The sequence below is a fragment of the Anastrepha ludens genome, chromosome 4 (assembly GCF_028408465.1).
Source record: "Anastrepha ludens isolate Willacy chromosome 4, idAnaLude1.1, whole genome shotgun sequence".
NCBI lineage: Eukaryota > Metazoa > Arthropoda > Insecta > Diptera > Tephritidae > Anastrepha > Anastrepha ludens.
The window spans coordinates 22,244,759-22,268,438 of record NC_071500.1 but is presented as its reverse complement, the minus strand read 5'-3'; the positions used below and the strand labels follow the sequence as shown (position 1 = coordinate 22,268,438).

Genomic DNA, 23,680 nt, shown 5'->3' with positions numbered 1-23,680 from the left:
AAAATGTCTGATTTTGTGCCGAATAATCGTCATTTGTGTGAACTGTTGATTTTCCTCTCTCATTCGAAAAAAAACGGCGGCTGAATCGCATCGAGAGCTACAAAAATTGTATGGAGATGCTGCTTTAAGTGAAGCAACGTGACGAGATTGGTTCCGTCTGATGATGATGAAGATGGTGTTTTTAATGTTGACGACCGTCCGCGGGAAGGAAGGCCAAAAACCTTCGAAGACGCTGAATTGGAGGCATTTCTCAATGAGGATCTGTGTCAAACGCAAGAAGAGCTTGCCAATCCATTTCCAAGCGATTGCATGCTTTGGGAATAATTCAGAAACAGGGGACTTGGGTTCCTTATGTGTTCAAACCAAGTAATTCAAGGGTTGAACGTCGTTTTTTCGCCTGTGAACAACTGCTCCAGCGGCAAAAACGGAAGGGTTTTCTTCATCGCATCGTGACGGGTGATGAAAAATGGATTCATTATAGCAATCCAATGAAAAGAAAGTCATGGTGACTGGTTGGTGTTATTTATTTTGAACTGTTAAAACCAAGCGAATCCATCACTGGGGATCGGTATCGACTTCAATTGATGCAATTGAGCCGAGCACTGCGCGAGAAGCCGCCGCAATACGCGGAGATGCATGAAAAAGGGATTCTACAGCATGACAACGTTCAGCCTCACGTTGCCAAATCCGTTAAAATCTACCTGGAAACACTTAAAAGGGAAATCCTGCCCCACCCGCCATATGCTCCAGATATTGCGCCGTCCGATTATCACCTGTTCTGATCGATGGCACATGGTCTAGCTGATGAGCAGTTCCATTCATATGAAGACATCAAAAAATGGCGTGATCCGTGAATAGCCTCAAAAGATGAACAGTTTTACCGCGACGGCATACGAGATGGAAAGATGGGAAGAAATAGTAGCCACCGATGGGCAATACTTTCAATGATACACTTGTAACCATTTTTTCAGAATAAAGTTGTATTTTCATAAAAAAACAACGAGAACATAGAGAACTAATGTATATAAAAAAAAGTGTGATTTTTTATCTACATACTTGAAATTTGCATTTCAACGATCGTTAAAATATTTCAAAAAAATTCTGAAGAAAAGTTTGAAAATTACCCAATTTTATAATATACAAAGTTCAAAACTTTGCTTTATATCACTTTTGTTGTAGTATGAAAATTTTAAACTACAAAATAAATAGATAATTTATCAATATACACTTTCTTTTGACGTTGACTGTGTAAATATTCACTTAGAACTACAACTTTAGTGCTATATGCCTCTCTAGTTAACTAACTTGGTGGTCCCAACCGATCAACCAACCAACCAACCAACCACTCATAGCTAATTTCTTGTTTTTTATTACCTTCAACATTTTTCAAACTTAAATTCTCGCAGCCACCGTGCACGTTTGCCTACTAGCCCAGCGTACATCTGGATACTTTATTTCGGCTTATCTGCCTAGCTTTAACGCCTTGATAATGCTGTTAGTTTGGCTTTCGAAGAGTCAAAATCACTAAAACTGCGCTCACCTACCACAACACCTTTGGTCTTGAAAAATTGTTGCCATTAGACGCACACAAAGCTTTTGAGAAGCAACAACAAAAATGGTATGCGTGTAACAACATTTTGACATTTTTCTAATCCTTTTATTTTGTAATTCAGTTTTTTGTTCGATTATTGATTGATTATTCGAGTGAACAGGCGTGTTAAACAAACTCACTCACTTACTTTGAGATACTCATTTGCCTATGCGTGTGGGTCTGTATGTACATATTATATAAAGTTTCTACCGCTTCGAAAATGTGACTACACAAAATATTGCTGCTATTAACGGTTTAACGCTACATTTTTGTTACTAGAAGTGTGAGTCATTAAACATTTTTTAAGAAATTTTTGAAGTTGCTCACTCGCACACTTGGTGGTCGCAAAATGTTATTTATAAATTCTACTGTAAGGTCATGAACACTCGGATGATTTTCAAATGAAACGAAAACCCATAGAAGGTTCAAAGGAACATTCGTACATCGTTCGTACTTCCTGTCCTCATTCATAATTCGCACTTAAATTAATCGAATTGCAGAATTCTCAAAAATGGTCAAATATCAAGATTTGGCAATGCAAAGCAAAATTGTAGAAGTAACTTTGGCTGCTACGTCATAGGGGACTTAAGTCAGCAAATCAGCTGATTCCTTCAAATTCGATTAGAGGCGATTAACAGTCTGATCTTGGCCACACCTTATGAATTATTTTCACCATGGTCAGAGCTTGACGTAAGCCGCAACGCAATTATCTTATTTGTAGGTGATTCAGTTAGAATTCCTATGCGAATTATGAACAAATCGAAAATTTATGGAAATGAGCCAAATAAAACAAAAAAAATGGATAAACTCAAAGAAGAAGAAAAATCATCAAAAATCATTTTAAAAAAATTGTTATAGAAGCAGTGTTGCGTCTCCAAAAATAGCAGTTGCATCTCTTGAAGCAACTTCTTCTTCTTGGTTGGAGTTTAACAAAGCGCGCCAGTCGTTTCGTTCTCGTGCTAACTGGCGCCAGTTGGGCACACCAACTCTTCCTCTGTTCTTCTTTCTCTTCCTCTGTTCCCACCAGTTGGTACCTCATCAAATACTTTCGAAGCAGGAGCGTTTGATCTCCACTCTTCTCGGAGAGATAAAAAGAACTAGAACAAATTGTTTGACAAAAATGTTCCTTTCTGAACTCAAAATAATGCTGATGTGCAAGCGAATTTGAACGCAGTTACACCATTACAAAAGCCAAGGCTATCAGAGCTATGACGCATAATAGTCCCAACCTCACCATAAACGTATCTCCGATCGAGAAACCGAACTATTTTTCTTACCTGTTACTAACGATAACACTGGTGAATGGAGGATCCAGTGCAGATATTAAAGAGCGAATAAATAAAGCACAGCGCTCAGCAAACTTAGCTCCATATGGCGCTCACAACAAAAATATTTGTACCCAAGCCAAATTACGAATATTTGAGTCTAACGTAAATTCGGTTCTCCTTAACGCCTACGAAACATGGAACCTTTGGCAAAAAGATGCGCAAGCACTTCATACTTTTGTTAACTGCGCTGTCTGCGTAAAATTATGCGCATGTTCTGGCCGAGCACCTTTCAAAACACAAAGCAGAAATTTGTTGGAAAAGAAATTACCAAACGGAAAAGGAACTGGCCACACACTACGCCGACCTAACAACGACTTCAGTACAGCTGCTGTTGAGTGGAACCTAAGATGGAAAAGACAAACAAAACATGGAATGAAGTTAAAATACTGGCGTAAAATCGGGCCCATGTAGTGAAAACAATTTGTTGAGGCCACATTTCTACACTCCAACTGTAGCTAAAGGAAATTACATACTTACAAGTATGTACATATATTCTATATAGGAATAAAGGGACGAAATATGTTTACCCGATCTTGAGTTTTTTAGACATATTAGCTCAAATTTCTCAGGCCCTTGCACAATCAATTTATTGTTTATCGCTTTTGCTCGGTATAGGTCGGAATATGCTTCAGTTATTTGGAGACCGACGGCCGAATGAGTTGGTGCATGACTACCGGTTCAAAATCACGGACATGAAATACCAAATGATACAAACAATTTTTCTTTCTAAAAGCGGTCGCTCTTCGGCAGGCAATGGCAAACATCCGAGAGTACTTCTGCCATGAAAAATCTCCTAATAAAAAAACCTTTGACGTTCCGAGATGGCATAAGACTATAGAAAAACATCAAGACGCATACCACAAATAGGAAGAAGAGCCTTGACAAACACCCAAAAAGGGAGTATACGCGAATAATTTAAATAAAAGCTGTTTCTTAAGTTCGCCCCAAGATTGTTAGATTTTTTTTAATTTTTCCAATTTTTCCCTCCCAATTCCCTTTCCCGCCTGCTATTAATCAACCTAAAATCGCTTGATTGGGCGCAGGTCGAATCTTACCCTTTTTGGTCTAAGATATTTAAAACCAATTGCGAGTGCAATGCTGATATTATTCGGGCTCTTCTCGAGATTACTGAGATCTCAAATGACATTTTTTAACCATCTTGTCAATCGGTTGAATTCCAAAATCATTTTAATAAATATTGAGTACAGCACTCTTCGTTTAAAATCAGGTAATCTCGGCAGTTTTTACCATCTCGCTCCTTTGCAGACCTGCATGACCCACCTAAAGAGGATTTTCTAGCACAAAAAATCTTAAAAGTAGGCAACAATCAGCTTACGATTCATCAAACAAAAAAAAAATTCCTTAAAAACTGTATATATGTATTAGAAACTGGATCTTCATTGTAAAACGTAAGTTTTTTTAAGTTTACTCGCTCGTTTAAAGTGTGACAAAAACAATTAGTTATGGAGGTTAGCTGGTAGATGATTTTATTGGCTTTCGAATACAGCTATTTTCTATATCAAAATATATGGTAATGACTAATTATGACACTTTCCTAGTGAGATCAAAATAGAAATGGCTGCCTATTCCTAAAGCGTTCGAGTTGGACCCCAACTTTAGGTCTTTTTCGTCAGGAAATTAACCAGAGAAACTTTAAAGTCTAACTAGATTAGATTTTCTACGAGGTTTGCACTTCGACCTCTTGATCCATTGTGCCCTTTACTCATCAAAGTACCTCATCCAGACCCAGTTCCCTTAATAAACTGAGGATACAGCTGGGTTGGATTGAGCGTATGTGGCTTTCTTCAGGCTGCAGTTGGCCGAGATGTCTCAACCTTCTTCAAGGAGTGGTTGCAAAAACGCCAAGAATCACCATGCATATCTCGATCTTGTGCAAATGGCCTGTAAGAAAGCCCGTAATCATTCTAAGTTTATCCTTGGGAAGCGTTATGAGTATTTTAAACCTCTTTTGGTTGTACCTTCCCATTAAGGATTTCGCCTGGCGTAGCCCCATAGTTTGGTGCCAGCAAACACTCCTTAGCTCTTCACTCCTAAGCTTCACCTTGATGGTGTGTTGTCTTATAGCAAGGAAGAGCTAGGGTCCTATTAATGACGAGGTCGCAGCCTCTCTCGTCAATGCGTCCACTGCTTCATTCCTAGTTATACCCCTGTGTCCTGGGACCTAAATTAGCCAGATGCGATTGTGCATTCCTAGCAAATTCAGATTCTCGATACACTAAAGGCCGAGTGAGGACTTAATCTCACAGGATGATAGAGGCTACCCATGGGAACAGAAAGCTTGGCCCTCTGGGATCTTCGTGTCATCTGTGCACTAGTAGAGGGTACACTCCTGGAGTTTCTTTTCAAATGCAGGTCTACTCCAATTTAACTTATCGTCCAGTTCAATTCTGAAATTCTCTTCGAAGTTGATGAGTCCTTAAGTTGATAAAGCCTCACTAGTCGACTAGAAAACAAAACACCCTGTATATCCATGTACCCCTGTCATCAATGAATTTGCAATTGAATTTTCTCATTTCACCACTGTGATCAGCACTTTGGCGGTTGCAAATCTCATTTGAGATACGAATAATACAGTTATTGTGCAGTAGCAATTGTACGCTTATATTTTAGTCAATTTGCTAGCACAACAGTAACAATGAATTTGACCAGAAAATGTACATGAATACAAATTTTAATTTGGAAGTTAATTAAGCGTTTGCCGCAAACTAAATGACAATAACAAAGGCAATACCAACAACTATTTCAATGTGTCTCCTTCGCTCAATAACAACCATGAATTAACAGCAAAATGGCAGCAACGGTAAAATGCAACGCCGCGCGCAAGAATACCTACCTGCCACAGCAACCACAAATGAGCATGAGTCGGTGGCCACGGTGGCAGTCACGGCGAATGAATGGCAATATACCATGGAAAATTATTCGATCGAGCACGAGCTACAACAGCAAGCCTCTCGGCGAAATGACCATGTTAAACGTCAGACAAAAGCAGCTAGCCACCGCCCCAGCTCCAACAGCCGCGCTTATCCTCACTCGTTTGGTCTAACAGTTTTTCCCTTGCTTTGCATTGTTAGTGAAATACTCTATGAAATGGTTGCCATTGTGAAAATTTTCTCGCTGCCCTCATACTTCCGGCTATTCGTATGTACATACACACACATTCATTTGTATGTCCTTTCAAAAAGATTGTAACACCGGTGCAAAAACAAAAACAAACAATTGAGATACTCGACACAATGCGAATACATTTCGTGCAACATATTACTTAACCCCACCAGGATGAAAACAGCAAATTTTGCATTTATGTATGTTTATGTTACAGTTGTGAAAATTTACCTTTTGTGCTTTCCTCGTGCGATTGTGTTGTGCCCTTTTTCATGGGGCGGTCACAAAAACCCACAAAATGGTCTTCGCGTTGTCCTTTCATCCACGCCATTGCCGATTGGTATTGTTGTTTGTCCCCATAGTTTAGCCCGATCCTTCCCCCACTTCGTATGCCATTGTACATTTTAACCGCTGCGGGACACTCTTGAAAGATGTATAACAACAACTTTTGGTTTGTTTTTCTTAGATTTATAATTGTGTCCTTTGCGGTTTTCGAAGGCTAATATACAACTCCCCAGGAGCAAAGCCAGAGTGTAGTCGAGGTGGGAGTGAGATGGTTGTACGGTTGAGGTTGTGCCAACTTAACGCGTTCAGTTTATTACATTGCTTATTGGTGCTTGTAAACTAGTCCTTTTAGGTTAGTCAACCACCAAAAGGACAACTGTGGGAGCATCAAAGAGAAATGTTATATTAATAGTGCCCGAAAATGCTTTGAAAAATTACTTTGCATGTGCGAATATACAAATATTTACATAGGTTAACTTCAATACTATTGGACAGACTATCGTAGCTGGATCTAAGATGCGCCGTTTTAGTTTTAGCCTCTCTATCCTCTATCTGTTTGGAGATATGCTCCTTAAAGTACGCTGAACCCAACGTTTTTCATACGAGCGAACCTCTCAAGCCAAGAGTCGTGGCAACAGCGAATGCCGTAGATAATAGAGCAGTTAGGATTCTCAACTACATAAACGAAGTTTGCAAGGGAGTAAAAAGCGCTCCTTGCAAAACTCAACCCTAAACTGCAGGTTATTTTTTTCTGTAACCTGAGATTGGTCAATCAAAATATAGTTTGAAATTACTCTTCGTTTTATCCAGGATCCGAATGTTTACAATTATTTTAGAATTTTTCTTAAAAAAAGGTCGTTATTTTATTTTATTTTAGATGCCAGCTAACCGGCAGTTAATCCTCTAATTAATTTTATTAGAAATAAACTGGGTGATGCTCGCTAACCGGGCGTTAGAAAACCCCTTTATCGACTAAGTCTTCATTAAGGGCTTGATTAGACGTTTAGCTTATGAAAACGGAGCTTAAAAAAGAAAGTAACGAGATTATCAACAGGATACGCTCAATTCAGTCAAATGCCAATTTGGATGGGAGTTTTAGTATGAGTATATCAAAACACAAATCTATGCTGGAAACCAACCTCAATTGAAGTATTTAAAGACACTATAAATATAAAGAAATAGAAGGGCATAAACGTTTATTTATTTATTTAGGTTAATTTGTGAAGCAACATCACGACGCAAATAGGAGGAGAGGAGCTCGGCCAAACACCTAAAAGATAAATAAAAAGTATACGCGCCAATCATTTATTTATTGTTTTATGCTACCGGACTGGACTGAGTAGACAGATTCAAATAAAAACTAGTAAAGTTAAAAACTGCATAGTTACTTAAAGCTCAGCGTTTTTTTGATTTGGCAATTTTTTGAAGTATTTTTTGAAGAAGTTTGATCTAACATCTATTTGTGCCGAAATAACCTTAAACAGCGACGTTTTATGCAGTCTGAGAGGAGTAGTATAAAGCTTCTGCAGAGGGCCGAGAAGTCGTGGAAGATTTACCACAATCTGGTCGCCCATTAACGTCTTCAACGGATGAAAACGTCGACAAAGTCAAGGAAATGGTGATGGAAAACCATCATTTAAGTTCGAGGGAGGTAGCTTGTGACCTTAGCGTATCTCACGAATCAATTCGCAACATTTTGCACCATCAATTAGACATGAGACGCGTGGCTGCTCGACTCGTTCTAAGAGAGTTGAATTTCTTTCAAAAAATTCATCGAAAGAAGGTGGCAAAAGACATGCTTGAGAAAGTGTATTCGGACCCAACGTTTATCAAGCGCATCATAACAGGGTATATGAGTTTGGCATGCAAATCAGTCAACCAGTCACCAGGCGGCTGAATGGCGCTATCCACATGAGCCGAAACCCAAAAAACTACGTCAAAGTCGGTCAAAAGTGAAAGTGATGTTACTTGTTTTCTTTGATTATCATGGTGTTGTGCACTCGGAATTCGTACTAAATGGTTCTACGGTAAGTAAAGAATGTTATTTGGAAATTGTGCCACGTTTGAGAGAAAATGTGCGTAGGAAAGGGCTCAAGTTGTGTAAAGAAAACACATGGATCTTGCACCATGATGACGCACCGTCTCACAAGGCTCATATTGTGAACACTGTTTGGACCAAAAACTCGACAAATATCATCGAACAACAACCGTATACACCGGATTTAGCCTCCTGTGGCTTTTCCTTTTCCAAAAACTTAAGTTGCCACTCCGCGGACGTCGCTTTGAGTCGATAGAGGCCATCAAGGAGAATTCGCTGAAGGAGCTGAAGAAGATCCCTTCAAACGCGTTAAAAGGTGCTTTGATGACTAGGCTAATCATTGGCATATACGAGTATGTATTGCTTCGAATGGTGCCTATTTTGAAGGCGACAAAATAAATTTTGATGATTAAACAATTATTTTGCGTTTCATTGAACAATTCCCGGTACTCTTTTTAGACAGAGTGTAAGTTCAAATTATCACTTATAGATTGTTTTTAATAGTATCAAAACATGTATGTATATATAATTCTTACAAATACTCTTAGTTATTTATATGAAGTCTGTAAGAAACCTTGTATTTCTAGATTTACTAAATGAATAAATGAAATTTTGGCTCCGTCTACTCCTTTCAGGCTTTTTTATGTTAAAAAAAAATTTCGATTAAATCGCAGAAATAATTCAAATTGGCCGGCATGTTAGTAGTCGTAGCATCGCCTAGGAGCTGAAGATCGACCATAAAATACATAGTTTTAAAGCATTTGCCCAAATTTTACGCAAAAATAATGGATTCCTTTTTCTCAAACTAATCTATAATATAAAAATGAATCGCAAAATGTGTTGGTAAGCGCATAACTCAACAACGCATGAACCAATATTAACAATTATTTTTTTAAATGTTCCTTGATGTCCAAAGATGGTTTTTAAAGCGAAAAAAATTCGAATAATTTCCCTAAAACAGCCCTTTTCTCTTTCCCATACAAATATTGCGCGTTCGTGTATGTGTGTGCGTTCGTGGGTGTGCGTGTTCGGGTCCGCTAGTATTTAATATAAAAAGTTAAAGAAAACCCAAACAAATTTTGTTAAAACTGATTATAGTTAATTATAATTTTTTTCGTTTCGAAACTTTCAGACTCATTTTTTTGCGCACTATATTTATCTATTATTATTTTTAGATAAAAAAGTTGAAGAAGTATTGACTATTACCTACTCATACATATTAGGCTTGCACGTGCTTCGAGAGGTAATCCGCGGCATGTGAATGCAAATATAAACACGAAAAAAAGATGAAGTAAATACTCAAATTTTCTTTGTGCCTTTCTACTCTTATATTTGTTGCAACAATCCTGGGACCTTTATGAATTTTATGCAATTTAGAGCATTTAATGTAATTATGGCTACGCGAGCCACTACAAAAGTCAAGTGGGCATATAAATGGAGAGAATGTGTTGAAGGTGGCACGTGTGGTGGTAACATGCAGCAGGCGTGCCACACGGCAAAAGTTGCCATATTATATGTGCATATGGAAGAGCGCGAAAAAGTACAATTAAAGGAAAGTGTAATTAGCAACGTGTGTGAACTTCTAAAATTAGTTAATTTTATTTATTAGATTAATAACTGCGTCCATATCAGCGACAGCCACGAAGAAGCGCTAAGCTTGTGCGAAGGTATGACAGGGGTTGGTTGGCGAGTTCGTTGGCGGCGGTGGCAAATACTCGGGATGGCCAATAAGGCAAGAGCGCAGATTTAAAAAGCTTGTTACCTTGCGTCTGCAACGCACCAGTTTCCATTTGCCCTGAGGTGTGCAGAAAGCGTGTGTAAATACGCGCACAATACGCACTAAGCAAGTATTCAACATATGACAAAGAAAGAACAGAAACAGCACAACAACAACGGTTGCGTAACATTGAACATAATGCAGATAATTAGTTGCCGAAAATGTAGTACATAAATAAGATGGCACACATGTGTTAATGTCGCGGGAAAAAGTTGTAGTTGGGCGCGGTGGAGTGTGTGAAGTAAGCGGAACAGCTTCTAAGGCTTTTATTACACTTTGCGGCAAGGCGGCTCATTAGCAGTTACTTTATACAATATAATTTTTGGTAGAATTTTTTACATTACGAGGCAACATTCAAAAATGAGGTAAATGAAGAAAACAAGCCCTCAAGGGTTGGCTGAAGATTTTTGAAATCCGTGCCACGTAGTCGCGACAAATTTGCCACATAAATAATAGGACTATGAATAAGTTCGTGCGGTTTTTTTTCGAAATTTGAAACTTTATTGACGTAAAATGGTTACAAATTTAATATTCAAAATATTGTCCATCGCTTACTACTACTTTTTCCCATCTTTCTGGCAATTCACGGATTCCCTTTGTGAAAAATTCGGTCGGTTTTGCCGCAATCCACGAATCGATCCATTTTTTGACTTCATCGTAATTACGGAAGTGCTGGTCAGCCAGGCCATGTTGCATCGATCGGAAGAGATAGTAATCGGATGGCGCAAGGTCTGGACTATACGGCGGGTGGGGTAGGACATCCCATTTGAGCGTTTCTAAGTATGTTTTGACCACTTGTGCAACATGTGGCCGAGCATTGTCATGTTGCAAAATAACTTTGTCGTGTCTATCGGCGTATTGCGGCCGTTTTTCTCGCAGTGCTCGGCTCAAACGCATCAATTGTCGTCGGTAGACATCCCCCGTAATCGTTTCATTCGGTTTCAGTAGCTCATAATACACAACACCCAGCTGGTCCCACCAGATACACAGCATAACCTTCAGGCCATGAATATTCTGCGCCGACGTCGATGTTGAAGCATGGCCAGGGTATCCATACGTTGCCCGACGTTTTGGATTGTCGTAATGGACCCACTTTTCATCGCCAGTCACAATTCGATGCAAAAAACCCTTTCTTTTGTGCCGTTGAAGCAGTTGTTCGCATGCCATAAAACGGCGTTCAACGTCTCTTGGCTTCAATTCATACGGCACCCAATGGCCTACCTTTCGGATCATTCCCATGGCTTTTAAACGTTTGGAAATGGTTGATTGATCAACTCCCAAAGTTTTTGCAACCTCTTCTTGCATTTGAGCCGGATCTTGATCGAGCAATTCCTCCAATTCGGTATCCATGAACTTTGGCGGCGCACCCTCGCGTTCTTCGTCTTCCAAGCCAAAATCACCACTTTTAAAGCGTGCAAACCACTTCTGGCACGTTCGCTCAGATAGAGCATGCTCACCATAAACTTCCACCAAGATACGATGACTTTCGTCTGCTTTTTTCTTCATATTAAAATAATGAAGAAGAATTCCCCGCAAAAACACATTATTTGGCACGAAATTCGACATTTTCAAGTGTGGTAAAAATATTGTTGTTTACGCTTCAAATAAAAAACTTATACTGACGTTTGTGCCTTACGACAGTAGCTCTCCAATGAATGTTTGGAAATGTGGATCGATGGAATAATAATCAAGTTACGCCATCTGTTGTAAAACCGTAACGAACTTATTCATAGTCCTATTAAAAATTATTACTTTCATAAGGCACAAAAGTGCTTCAACTCGTTTATGTAAATTCTGCATGTGCATGTGTATGTGTATTTGTAAATGTGCAGTTTGTGTATGTGTATGTGTGCTAAAGCACATGTTAAGATATTTTGTACATATGTATTTACTTAGTGCTTGCATATTTAGATATATTAGACCATAAATTTCTACACGTGTACCCAGTAACATGCGCGCGCCAGAGTCTATAATCGTGTCGCAGCGCTAATGGCAGCCCCTAATGGCGCTTAACGGTATTTTAATATTGGCGCTTATGCATGACTCATGGCCTTAATAAATTCATTAAAGCGTGATAATTAGATTTTTTTTCATACCAGTATTGTACGTACGCACTTCATGTAATTTTATTTTATTAATTGTATTTCTATTCCATTTTTGTGATTTCAGAAGCCGAAAGAGGAAAAACCAACGCCCGAAGTGACCTTAGCGCATAAGAAGGCGAAAGAATGGATTGTGGCCATGGCCAAGGCTAACTATCAGGACTTGTCCAAACTGGCTAATGAATATCCAGAATTGGTCAAACTACAAGTAAGTCAAACAAATTTGTTTATTTGTTTATTTTCTTCTCTACCAACAATATACATACATACAGGAAGAACGATATGAAGTGTTACCTATTTAAAACACCATAACCTTTTTGTGTGAAATTAGTTTTTATTAATTTCAAAGACAGAATTGTTCAAAAATGATTACAATTTTAACATAGGTATATTCACTTTAGCTCGATATGACCACCTTTTGCCTTCAAGCGGTCAAAAATTGAGTTGCATACTGCACGAATGTGATCTTGAGGTATTTTGGCCCATTCTCGTATAATCGCTTTTTTCAGCGCATCCATACTGGCATATTTTTTAGTCCTCAAATTGCTCTCCAAGCAAAGCCATTATGTGGTCGAAATGAAGTGTGGAACATGATTTTTTAAACATTCTTGGTTCACACGAGCTTTATGAGACGTTGCCGAGTGCTGTTGCAACGTCCATGGTCTACGACCGAAATGATTGCTTGTCCACGGCGCTAAAGCAGCTTCTAAAACATATTCCCGATAATAAGTCGCATTCACTTTAACACTAGGATCGATAAAAACGATTGGAGAGCGTCCATCAGCGGTCACTGCTGCCCAAACCATTACTTGTGATGGGAAATTGCTTCGAGTGGCCATACGTAGGCTCAAATTCTCGAATGAGCGTTCGGTCAAGTAAACACGTTCGTTTGAGTGTTTATAAACTGCTCAATTGGGAATTTTTTTCATCAGAAAACACAATGTTAGGAAATTCGCCACATTCTTGCAAGCGCAACAGCTCCTTTGCTCTTTCGCACCGAACTTTTTTTTGCTGAGGTGAAAGATCGTGTGCTTTTTGGAACTTGTAAGCCTTGACCTTGAGCTCATTTTTCAATATGCTTCGAATGCTGTCTAGCGATATTTTCAGTTATTTGGCCATTTTTCTTCCACTTCGACGTGCATTTCGTTCAAGTCGAGCCTTCACTTTCCGAACCATTTCTGGCGGTGTTGCGGTTTTTTGGTCCACCTCCATAGCGTTTTGCAATGCTACCAGTATCATTGTAACGTTTTATAGTGCGATACACAAACATTTTATTCACTTTGAGGTGACTGAGCTCACGAACAATGGCTGGTTGTGATTTTCCAGCCAAATATAACGCAATCACACTATTACGTTGGAATTCCATCACAGAAAAAACAACTTCAACAAAACTGAGACGCAAATGCTTTTGATGGCTTATAAACAATATGTGGAACTGTCATTAGAACAGTTTTGACGTTGATGTCATGAGCTGTTTTACAGATACAAGCAATGTGAAGTTGGTAACACTTCATATCGTTCACCCTGTATAATACTTAAGATCTGGATGCCATGAGCTTACTGGAGGACAGTATTCACGTCGGGTTGTAAATGTTACTTGAACCAATTTAGTCTCATTCGCTTTAGTTCGCAAATTTTATAGCCATTGCGTAGTGTCATCGAGACATTTTTGCAGTTTTAGAGATGCTTTGTTCGTGTCCTTATCAATAGCTAGCTCAGCTGTAACATCGTCATATATTCCGATTAGGGCACGTGATGAGGGAGGCGTGAAAAGCATGTGATCTAATAATATGAACCTAGGACCGCGCTTTGAGGCACACCAGCATTTATTTTGTGGAGATTCGTTACTTCATCACCTCCTTTGACAAAAAAGTATCGAGTTTATGAAGTTATAGAAATTGGGAGAGCTTTTTTTTTCATTTGTAAAATAGGCCACTGCGCCATATTCTCTCTATTGAGGAATGTCGAGAAAAGCTGTTGTGCAAAATTCTTTACGTTCGAAAGCTTTGTTTATATGTTCGACGAGAGGGTGCATTTGTTCAATGGAATCAACTGACTTTGCTAAATTATGGGGGAAATTCTTTTAATAAACAAATTCCCATTAGTTGGGAGATAATAGGGAGTAAACTTGTGGGGCGGTATGGTTTTGGCTTCTTTGAAATAAATAAGTTCTTTCTACAAAATTGTCTCGAAATGTCATGCATTCCTTATATTGAGAAAATGCGCAACATCCTCACGGAATAAAATTATTACAAATTTTAAGCCATTTATTTATTATGAACCTTATTATACTAAAATTTAATGGGCTCTAATTTAAAAAGTCTGATTAAAAGGTTTGAGATTTTATTGAAAATTTGTCGAATTTTTTTTAAGTCTTATAGTGGATTTATATATTTGTTGTAGAATGAAATATATTTTAATAAAAAATTAACGTCCATTACTGTGCACATTCAGTACTTTTTTTCCTTCTTTTTTTGTTAATTATTATAATGCGTATTCAATGCCTTGCTGTCTCACATTCACGCTCATATTTCTCTTTTGACATTTGACAAATGATCTCATTGGCCACGGTCACTTGACAATTGCTCAGCTGTCAATGATCCATGCAAACATTGTATGTGCGTGTATGTTGATATAGCTGGGTATGTGATTTTGTTAAAGGTGAACAGTCTGGCGCCAATAAGTAAAAATGCACGACAACGTTTTTCTGCTTTTTACTACATATGGCTACTGTAACAGACTCAGAGGCACGCCTTAAAAACTTTTGTTTGAAAAGAAACAAAAAATGCTCTTAAATCAATGGAAATGTAGATCATATGTACAACCATCTGCCTCACTGGGAAGGGCGCACAGCTCTTTCTGGTGTTTTGGTGATGCCTTCACAAGTGCTCGGAATTTCGTCCACTCACTAATTTCATTCGGATTCACTTAAGAATTTGTCTCAGCACAAAGTATTAGAGTTCAGTTTAGAAAAAATGTGTTTAGTACTACAATAGTTTTCTCCGATAATAGTGACAACTAAGTCACCTCTTCATATATTTAAATATTTCGATGCATCAAATACAGCTTTAAATTTTCTATGCGAAAAGCTTCAGAAACTTCGTTTACCCACATACGGGAGAACTAATAAAAGTTCAGTAAATTTCATTGACAAAATCACACATTTTTATTATTTTTAATCTTCATTATCTTGTATTGTCTCCACATAACCGCCATTAATTTCAATACATTTTCTAATCTGTAAATCCACTGTTGGAAATAATTCTCAAATCGCGTTTTTACACCTTCTTACGTTCGCCATTAGCCGCATTTATTATCTCTTCGTTGCTACCGAACACATTTCTTCTCAATTTTTTTCCCCTCATTTTTGGAAATAACCTGAAATCACACGGCTCCAGATCCGGAGAATATGGCGATGAACTAGTTTATTCAATGCCAGAAAGCGCAGTGAAGTTAGTTGTCCTTTCAGCTGTGTGATCCGGCGCATTATCGTGGTGTAAGAAGTAGCGGCGCAGTTTCTCGTTTTTTTTCTATTCTGAAGTAAATTTTTGAACACTCTTGGTAAGCAGTTTGCAGTATACTTTTAGTAGTTACAGTCTGAGATGAATCTAGCCAAAGAGCAGCAAAAATTTTTTGCCCTGGTGAAGTAAACCGAGACCATTACTTGTATTGCTAACTTTTGCTGCCTGCCGCTCACAGATGGATTTACTCCTTCCGGGCTCCATACCATGAACTGCTGTTTGGTTTCCGGGTCATACTTAAAAAACCAAGCTTCGTCACCTGCTATAATCATATTAAAGTTGCTAGACTTTTCGTTTTTTACCTCTCATTCAAAATTCTTGAAAGCCATCGAGCAGATTCCTTGGTGTAATAAAGATACTGCCATAGCATTTAAGCCCCAATTCACTACATATCATTTCCTGTGTTATTCGTGGGTCAATTTTTCGATTCACCAGGCCCACATTTATATCGTCGATGATTTTAGCTGTCCTCGAGGCTCGTCCTCCACAGAAAATTGACCAGTGTGATATCTTTGATACTACTCTCAAATAGTCTAAAGAGATGGAGTGTCCGTTTTATATGCTATTTGGAAATCATTAAACATTTCCAAGGCTTAAGTTGACGTTCAAAGCCGTAGGGTATTGAGTAACGGATTTCCTGCTGCGTCAATGGTTAGGTTAGGTTAGGTAGTGATGGTTGCCCAGAGAGTAGGGCCCACTTGGACGAAAAAACTTTGGTTCATCCTTTGTGATACCATTGCGAGAGGGTGAAGGAATAAAGGGGAGAAAGGGAGGGGATGGGGAATGGTGAGTGTTTGTGGACTACGAATGGTAGAACTTACGTTTTCTCACCTCCATTCCATCCGATTTTTCTGAAATTTTAAATAAAACATCGTAAGACTATAACAAAACTAGTGACATTTTAAAAATGTTAAAAAAAATAAAATATAAAATACCACCGAACTTTTTTTAGTCCCCCTGAGGCCCTTGCTTTATACCAGTCGTCATGCTTTATACCAAAGGCCCTTATAAATTTCGATTTTCAAATAGTTTCAAAATTCGTAGTGAATGGTGTCACCATCACCTGCTGGTTGTTTGATCATTGCTCAGTTTTTCTCAGAAATTACGCGTCAGCGTGTAGGCAAAGCATGCCATCGATTTCCTCAATCGTTTGATAGAGTTTCTCAAATTCAAGGAGATCTCTATCAGAATTACGTTATTGTTGTTGAATTTCAATTTTTTTTTGCGTTTTTTTTTTTTTTGATAATATATAGTTTAAGATGACGTTCTCAAGAAAAACTTAAAACTACTAAAAGGCTGATTTCTGTCAGTCACTAAATGTCTTCGCCCTAGGTAGCGGTGGAAGAGGTCTCATGGAAGTTTGTGTGCATCCAAGTTTGCCATGGGTGTCTTCTACGCCGGCTTCCTACGGAAACTATTTCCAGTCCAGTCAATCCGCAAAAAGGTCAACATTGGTTCTTGGCCAAAAAATAGTCATATAAAGTGATCCTAAGGCATTTTTTTACGAGCATTTGAAGGCGACTGCTTATGTGCTCAGAGACAAGCCAGGTCTTCGATTCTTATAAGAGGGCTGATTTTACGCTGGTATTGGATATTTTAAATTTCGCACCTGCGTCTTCTTTAAAATGCCCCCTATATCGGTAGCCTGACCGCTGACCTGTTTCCATCCATCCTGTAAATACCATACAGCTCTTAAATCCTTTTTTTTTACTTGGTAGGAGTTTTGGTAAACAGATGGCGTACCACCTGGATCAAAAAGTTTCCTGAATATATTCAGAAAACTCAAATACAAGTTAATTCTTCGAAAATGATATTATCGCCTTCAAAGTACTCCCCCTCAATTGCAACGCACGTATGCCAGCATTTGATCCAGGTCTCGAAACATTTCTGGAACTCGTTTCGTTTCGGTATTGCCATCATCTTCGATTTTTCCATGACTTCTTTTCGACTGTTAAAACGCCAAAGTGGTTCCCCGGTTCGATGGCTGTTGGATGATATTCGTTTCGTTCTTGGTCAAAAGTTCAAGGGTGATGATCGCACTGTGCGACGGTGCGTTATCAGGGTCCACGAGTTGTTTTCCCACAAATCTTTTTTTTTTTTTGTTTTGCTAATTGCTTCACATAAACCCTTCATAACACCCAAATAATAGTCCTATTAACTGTCTGACCTTGCGGCAAATATTCGTAGTATTGTACACCATCCGATTTAATCCATAAAAACCCTGAGCATCTCCTTCTTTTTTAGACCGAAAACGACGTGTTTTTTTTTGTTCTTGGTTCATTAGGAGCTCTCCGCTCACTCGCCTGATTTGCGCCTGAGATTGTGTGTCGTGCTAATAAACTCGTGTCTCGTATTCCGTAATGGTGCGTTTGATGTATGTTAGGTCGGATTCAATCTTGGAAATCATGTTTCGGGCGATATCAATGCGATCCCTTTGTTGTATGAAATTCAGGTTCTGTGGGACCAACTTTGCAGCACTAGCGTGGAAACCCAAATCATTAACTATGAACTCCTGAACGGACCGATAGGCAATATTTAAGTTTTGTGCCAGTTATCTTATGGTTAATTTGCGGTTATTGATCAATTTTTCTTTCACTTTCCCAACATTTCTAAGGTTTTCGCACCATTGAATCCCAAAATTAAACATTAATACAAACTCATTGTTGCAAATTCAAATCCATTTTTAAAACTGTAAAAATTCGAAAACGCGTGCAAAGGGCGTAAGTTTTACAAATGCCGAGCAATGGCGGTGAAATTTTGGTAGGAATGTTAATCACAGATACGGCAACGTAAAAAAAAAATAAAAACAGAACTCAAATCTGTTCACTTAGATCGTCACCAGGCGGTTGTTTCGGGAATTTCATAAAAATATGTGATATTTCTTGATGTCCACAGTTGATGTTTCCTTAACGATTGATTTTTTTACCCGGCGACATTTCAGAGGTTAATAAATTGGTCTGACTAAGTCCTGATCGGTATATGCACTTAGTTATATTATGTCACCAAGTAGCGCTAAACCGAAAACAAGTCTCCTCTCTTTTACGTTAAATTTCGTTTGCTTACTTCAACGTTTATGCTTTGAATTCTGTGTTCCCAAATCTTCATTACTGGTCATCTGCCGAGTTCTGGCTGAGTTATACCTAAATTTTTGTCTAGAATTAATTAGCTGACTGCTTTTCGGCATCTTAAATATCGAAAGGAGTTTAAGTCCATGTTTAAAAGCTCCGTAAATTTAAGAGATTAAGTAACAAAAGTACTCACTCAATGTTTAAATCTAAGGTTGCATGCGCTATACCGCCAAGACTTTAGTTAATAGTGTTTAACTGGATATTCGAAACTCTCCTCTTAACCAAATTCTATTAAACTTATATTTTTATCAGTGCTATTTATTACACCGTTATTTGCCTCGCACAAATTAATTTGTAAAACCTTCAAATTCTGGCAGCCACCAATAACATATCCATAATAAACCCATCGCAAATTAAAGGATTCTCTTCCAACACTCTATTACACACAGCCATAAATACTCATGGAAGTATAAGCAGCAACTCGCTGTTGACACTAATTTATTTCTCCGGGTTCATACTTGGAAATGCATAAAAGTGATTTATACCCATTTCCGCTCCATTGCAATCCCAAATGATTCGAAGAATTGCAAGCGCCGCATAATTCGCGCATTTCACTGCAGCGGCAACTTCTTATTAATTGCAATTTCTTTGCATTTATAAATTGCAACCGTCAAGTCCATAGTAAAATTTGCACACATACAAACATACTCGTGCATTTAAAATTCAGTTTCTCGTAGGCAATGCGTATGATTTCCGGGAACAAGAGATTTGTAGCCCAATTAGTTAATTCTACACAAAAATCTCCACATCAAGCGAGATGTACGCGTACGTGTGCTCCAGCATATGCTTATACTCGTATGCATATGAATATGTGCGTAACTAGTCAATTCAATATGAGCTGTCATAAACGATCCATTGTGGGGAAGTGAAACCGCAGGCAGGCAATATCTCCCCCAAAATGTCATAAATCTTCTGCGCAAGCAGGTCCCTCGAAAGTTATGCTGCGAGTTGCAGCGTGTGATGTGGTGGCAGTGGTTGTGGCGGCGGTGATGTCGTTTCGGTGTAAAAAATGAATTATGCGCCTCTTTATCGGCGTGAAATGCAACAACAATTGTAATAAAGCGTAAAAACGAAAATTAAAAACGGGCAGTGTTGTAATTGAGAGACAATAATTTAAATGTAAATGTGTGGCGAGGGTGGCCGTATTTTGGTAGACAGGGCAACTCCTAAGTTGCATAAGTCAACTATTTTATGGATGTTTGGTTTCATATGAGCTAATATATTTGTAGCATTCTCGATCATTATGGATTTTTTACACATGTAAATATTTTGGTGGTTGTGGTTGAAAATTAACAAAAAAAGAAACAAATATTTCAAAAACCCACTCAATATTTTTAAGGGCTGAATTTTATGAATTTATTAGCTTTGTTAAACTTTTTAATTAGCCATTGCTGTCGGCCTACACATTTTACGAAGTATTTCCTTACAAATTTATTTGAGAAGCAATATAAATTTTCAAAACATGGAAAGTGGAGGGAAATTGTATTGATAAAAAGACAGTGTGTAGAGTATACAACTTTTAATGGCCGAAATTACTAAATACCAAAAATTTCGATCGAAAATACAAGTTTTTAGGTCGTGCTTCTCTCAACACTAAAGTGAGCCTCTTTGAAATTATATTTTAAAAGCGATATTGGGGGAATATTGGAAATGTTTCCGTGGAATACGAAAAGCATATACATACTTCGGAAGAAGCAGTTCATCTCAGCCAGAGATTATGGCTTAAATTTTCGTCAACGTCATATTTCCTTCATCGATAGTTATTTTATATATTTATATTCAAGCGTACTTTTATCTAAAAAGGATAATCAAAAATGTATCGCCAAAAATGTCAAAAAAATTTATACATATGGCTTTTGAGCTATTAACACATGGACTAAAACAAAAATCTTTGTTCAAAATTAGCTTTATTCATCAACGTAATTTCCATCAAGAACAACGCAATCATTCCAGTGCCGCTCTAACATTTTAATACCACTTTTGTAGAACAATTTATCTTTTGCCCCTCAAAAGAGGTCTCCGTTTCAGCGATAATCTCTTCATTGGAGATGATGTCGGAGCAATTCGAAGCAATTCAGTTAACTTACTCAACTTCACGATTCGTTCACTCAAAACGATTTTGTGGATTTTTTTGAGGTGTTCTGGTGTTACCGCCTCATTTGGACGTCCACTACGTTGTGCATCATCGGTGTCTCTACGACCACGCTTGATGCCATCAAACCATCGCGTTTCTGATGGAGCGAAGTGTTTATAACAGTTTTCAACCCATTGCTTCGCTTGAACTGTATTTTTTCCCATCCAGAATCCGTGTGAAATTAAAACACGAAATTATTTTTGATCCATTGCATTGAAATTAGCAAAAGTACCATCACTCTTAGGTCATAAATCTCGAACCAATCAATAGAATATCATGACAATTTAAAATCTCAAGGTTAGGGCTAACTGAAAAAGAGGTGAATGCAATAAAACTGGTGCCATGTATGTGTTAGGCCTTCGACTTTTCAGTCACATATATTACGCATAGGAGGGCTGTGTACGAGTATGTATTGCGGGTGACAATAAGAAAATCTATATAGGGTCCGGCATTCGAAGTGTAACCTACTTCAGACCGCTCACGCAGCTGATCAGCACAAGCTGACTGTTAGTTGGCTAAATGACAGTCCAGAGTATTGTTTACGAGCGCGCGGAAGCATTTTGCAGATTTTAAACGCGAAAAAAGAAAATCAGCATTGCGAAACGTCATGGAGATGGTCATCAAAAGACTGCAACGTTACGTGAAATGGTTCAAAAAGTGAAGAAGAGACTTGACCAAAATCCCCGACGAAGTGCCAATCAAATGGCGAAAGAACTGAAAATATCTAACCGTATCATGCGCCGCGTACTGAAAAATGATCTCAAAGTCAAGCCTTACCAGACCAAAAAGCGCATGATCTCACACCAAAGCAGCAACAAGACAGACTTGAGAGAGCAAAGGAGTTCCTTCGCTTGGCCGAAATCTGTCAATTTCCGAGCATTGTGTTTTCTGGCGAGAAAATTTTTCAAATTGAACAATTTGTAAAGCCCCAAAACGATAGAGTTTATTTGACCAACCGTTCATACGAGAATTTGAATCATCGATTGGCCCCCAGGAGATAGCATCCGTCACAGGTAATGGTGTGGGCCGCTGTAACCGCAGATGGCCGCTCTCCAATCGTTTTCATCGAGCCTGGCGTCAAGATAAATTCGAAATATTTTCGGAAAAATATTCTCGAGGTAGCTTTGAAGCCGTGGGCAGACAAGCATTTCGATGGCAGGCCATGGACGATGCAACAGAACTCGGCACCATCTCACAAAGCTCGAGTGAATCAAGAATGGCTAAAAAACCACGTTCCGAACTTCATAACGTCCACACAATGGCTCTCAAATTCACCAGACGCGAATCCGATGGATTATTCTCTTTGGGCCATTTTGGAGAGCAAGGTTCGAACTAAAAGATTCACCAATCTCGAGGCGCTGAAAAAAGCCATTGTCCGCGAGTAGGCCAAAAGGCAAGGAAAAAGGTTGTCATGTCGAGCAAAAGTAAATCGATTCTTAATTTTGTATTATTTTCACACTTTTTTTACTTTGAATTGAATAAAAGTAATTTTCCAAACTAAATTTATGGCCTTTTTATTTGATTAAACTTCGAGTGCCGGATCCTGTATATGAAGAAAAAATGCTTTGCAACGTCAGCTTCGTTTTCTAATAACCACACATCGAATTATAGTAAACGCTTAGAATTAAACAGTTAATAAGTTGTTCTATTCCAACCGAAATCAGAGGAGGAAATTGAATTCAAGACGGGCGGACTAGAAAGTTTACTACGGTATGGGAAGAAACAATATAATATATGTACATATTTCCCCCCCTTCTCATCTCTAACCTCAATCACTTCTTTCTTGGTTTGAAATACGTATGGACATATACAATCACTTACTTCAAATACTTTCAAAACTTCTATTTAAAAACTCATACCTCCACTCACGTCGCTCTGCCCGGCGAAGACTTTTTCTCGCATGAAACAAAAGAACAAAAACAAACTGCACAAAATACAAAGTACTTTTACATGATTAGCATTTTCCCTGGTATGAAAAAAGTAAACATTCCATACAAGCTCTAATTTTAATGAGCGTTTGCTAATTTCAATTGAAATATTGTCAGATGAGGCAACAAAAAATAAAAATTAAATTTACCTCATCACCGCTCGCATTGCCTTCACAAATATTCTACCATACACAAGCCGACGGTCTCGTGGGCGTAGCGGTTCTTTGTGTTTCCTTTTCGAATGCAAGCATCCACCACAAAAACAAAGCCATCCAAACGGGTCAGCGGACGTTGCGGCCGGCCAGGAATACTTATAATCTAAAGCTGCATAAAACCCCGGTTGTGAAGCGGAGTCGCAGCGCTGCTGAATCGATGTAAGGTCGCCTTGTCGAACATGTGTTTTTCATCATGTCTTTAAAATTGGGTTCTTCCCTTTTTCATATCGTTTTTTTTATTCTTTTCTGTTTTTTTTGTTTTTAAATAATTATTTTTTCTTTCTTAAAAATTAACCTAAGTGTAACAAGCTGAAGACACGTGTTGCGGGCGGTGACGGTAAATGCACATACAACAAATATGAACACATGTATTAGCGATTGTACACAAATACAACAAGCAATCTTTTTACATATGTATATTACTTTCATGTGTACATATGTATGCGTGCATATAAGTGTACATGTGTACGTAATTGTTGTCTCGTTCGTTCTTCAATAATATTTACAACA

The 23,680-nt window shown here is 38.3% G+C and overlaps 1 protein-coding gene across 1 annotated transcript in view; it reads left to right on the top strand.

Moving 5' to 3' along the window:
• LOC128861028 (ankyrin repeat domain-containing protein SOWAHB) overlaps positions 1-23,680 on the top strand; it is a 127,258-nt gene that overhangs the window by 35,872 nt on the left and 67,706 nt on the right. Inside the window, exon 3 of the mRNA XM_054098898.1 lies at positions 12,312-12,452. Coding sequence (XP_053954873.1) covers positions 12,312-12,452 — 141 coding nt within the window. The remainder of the gene's footprint in view (positions 1-12,311; positions 12,453-23,680) is intronic.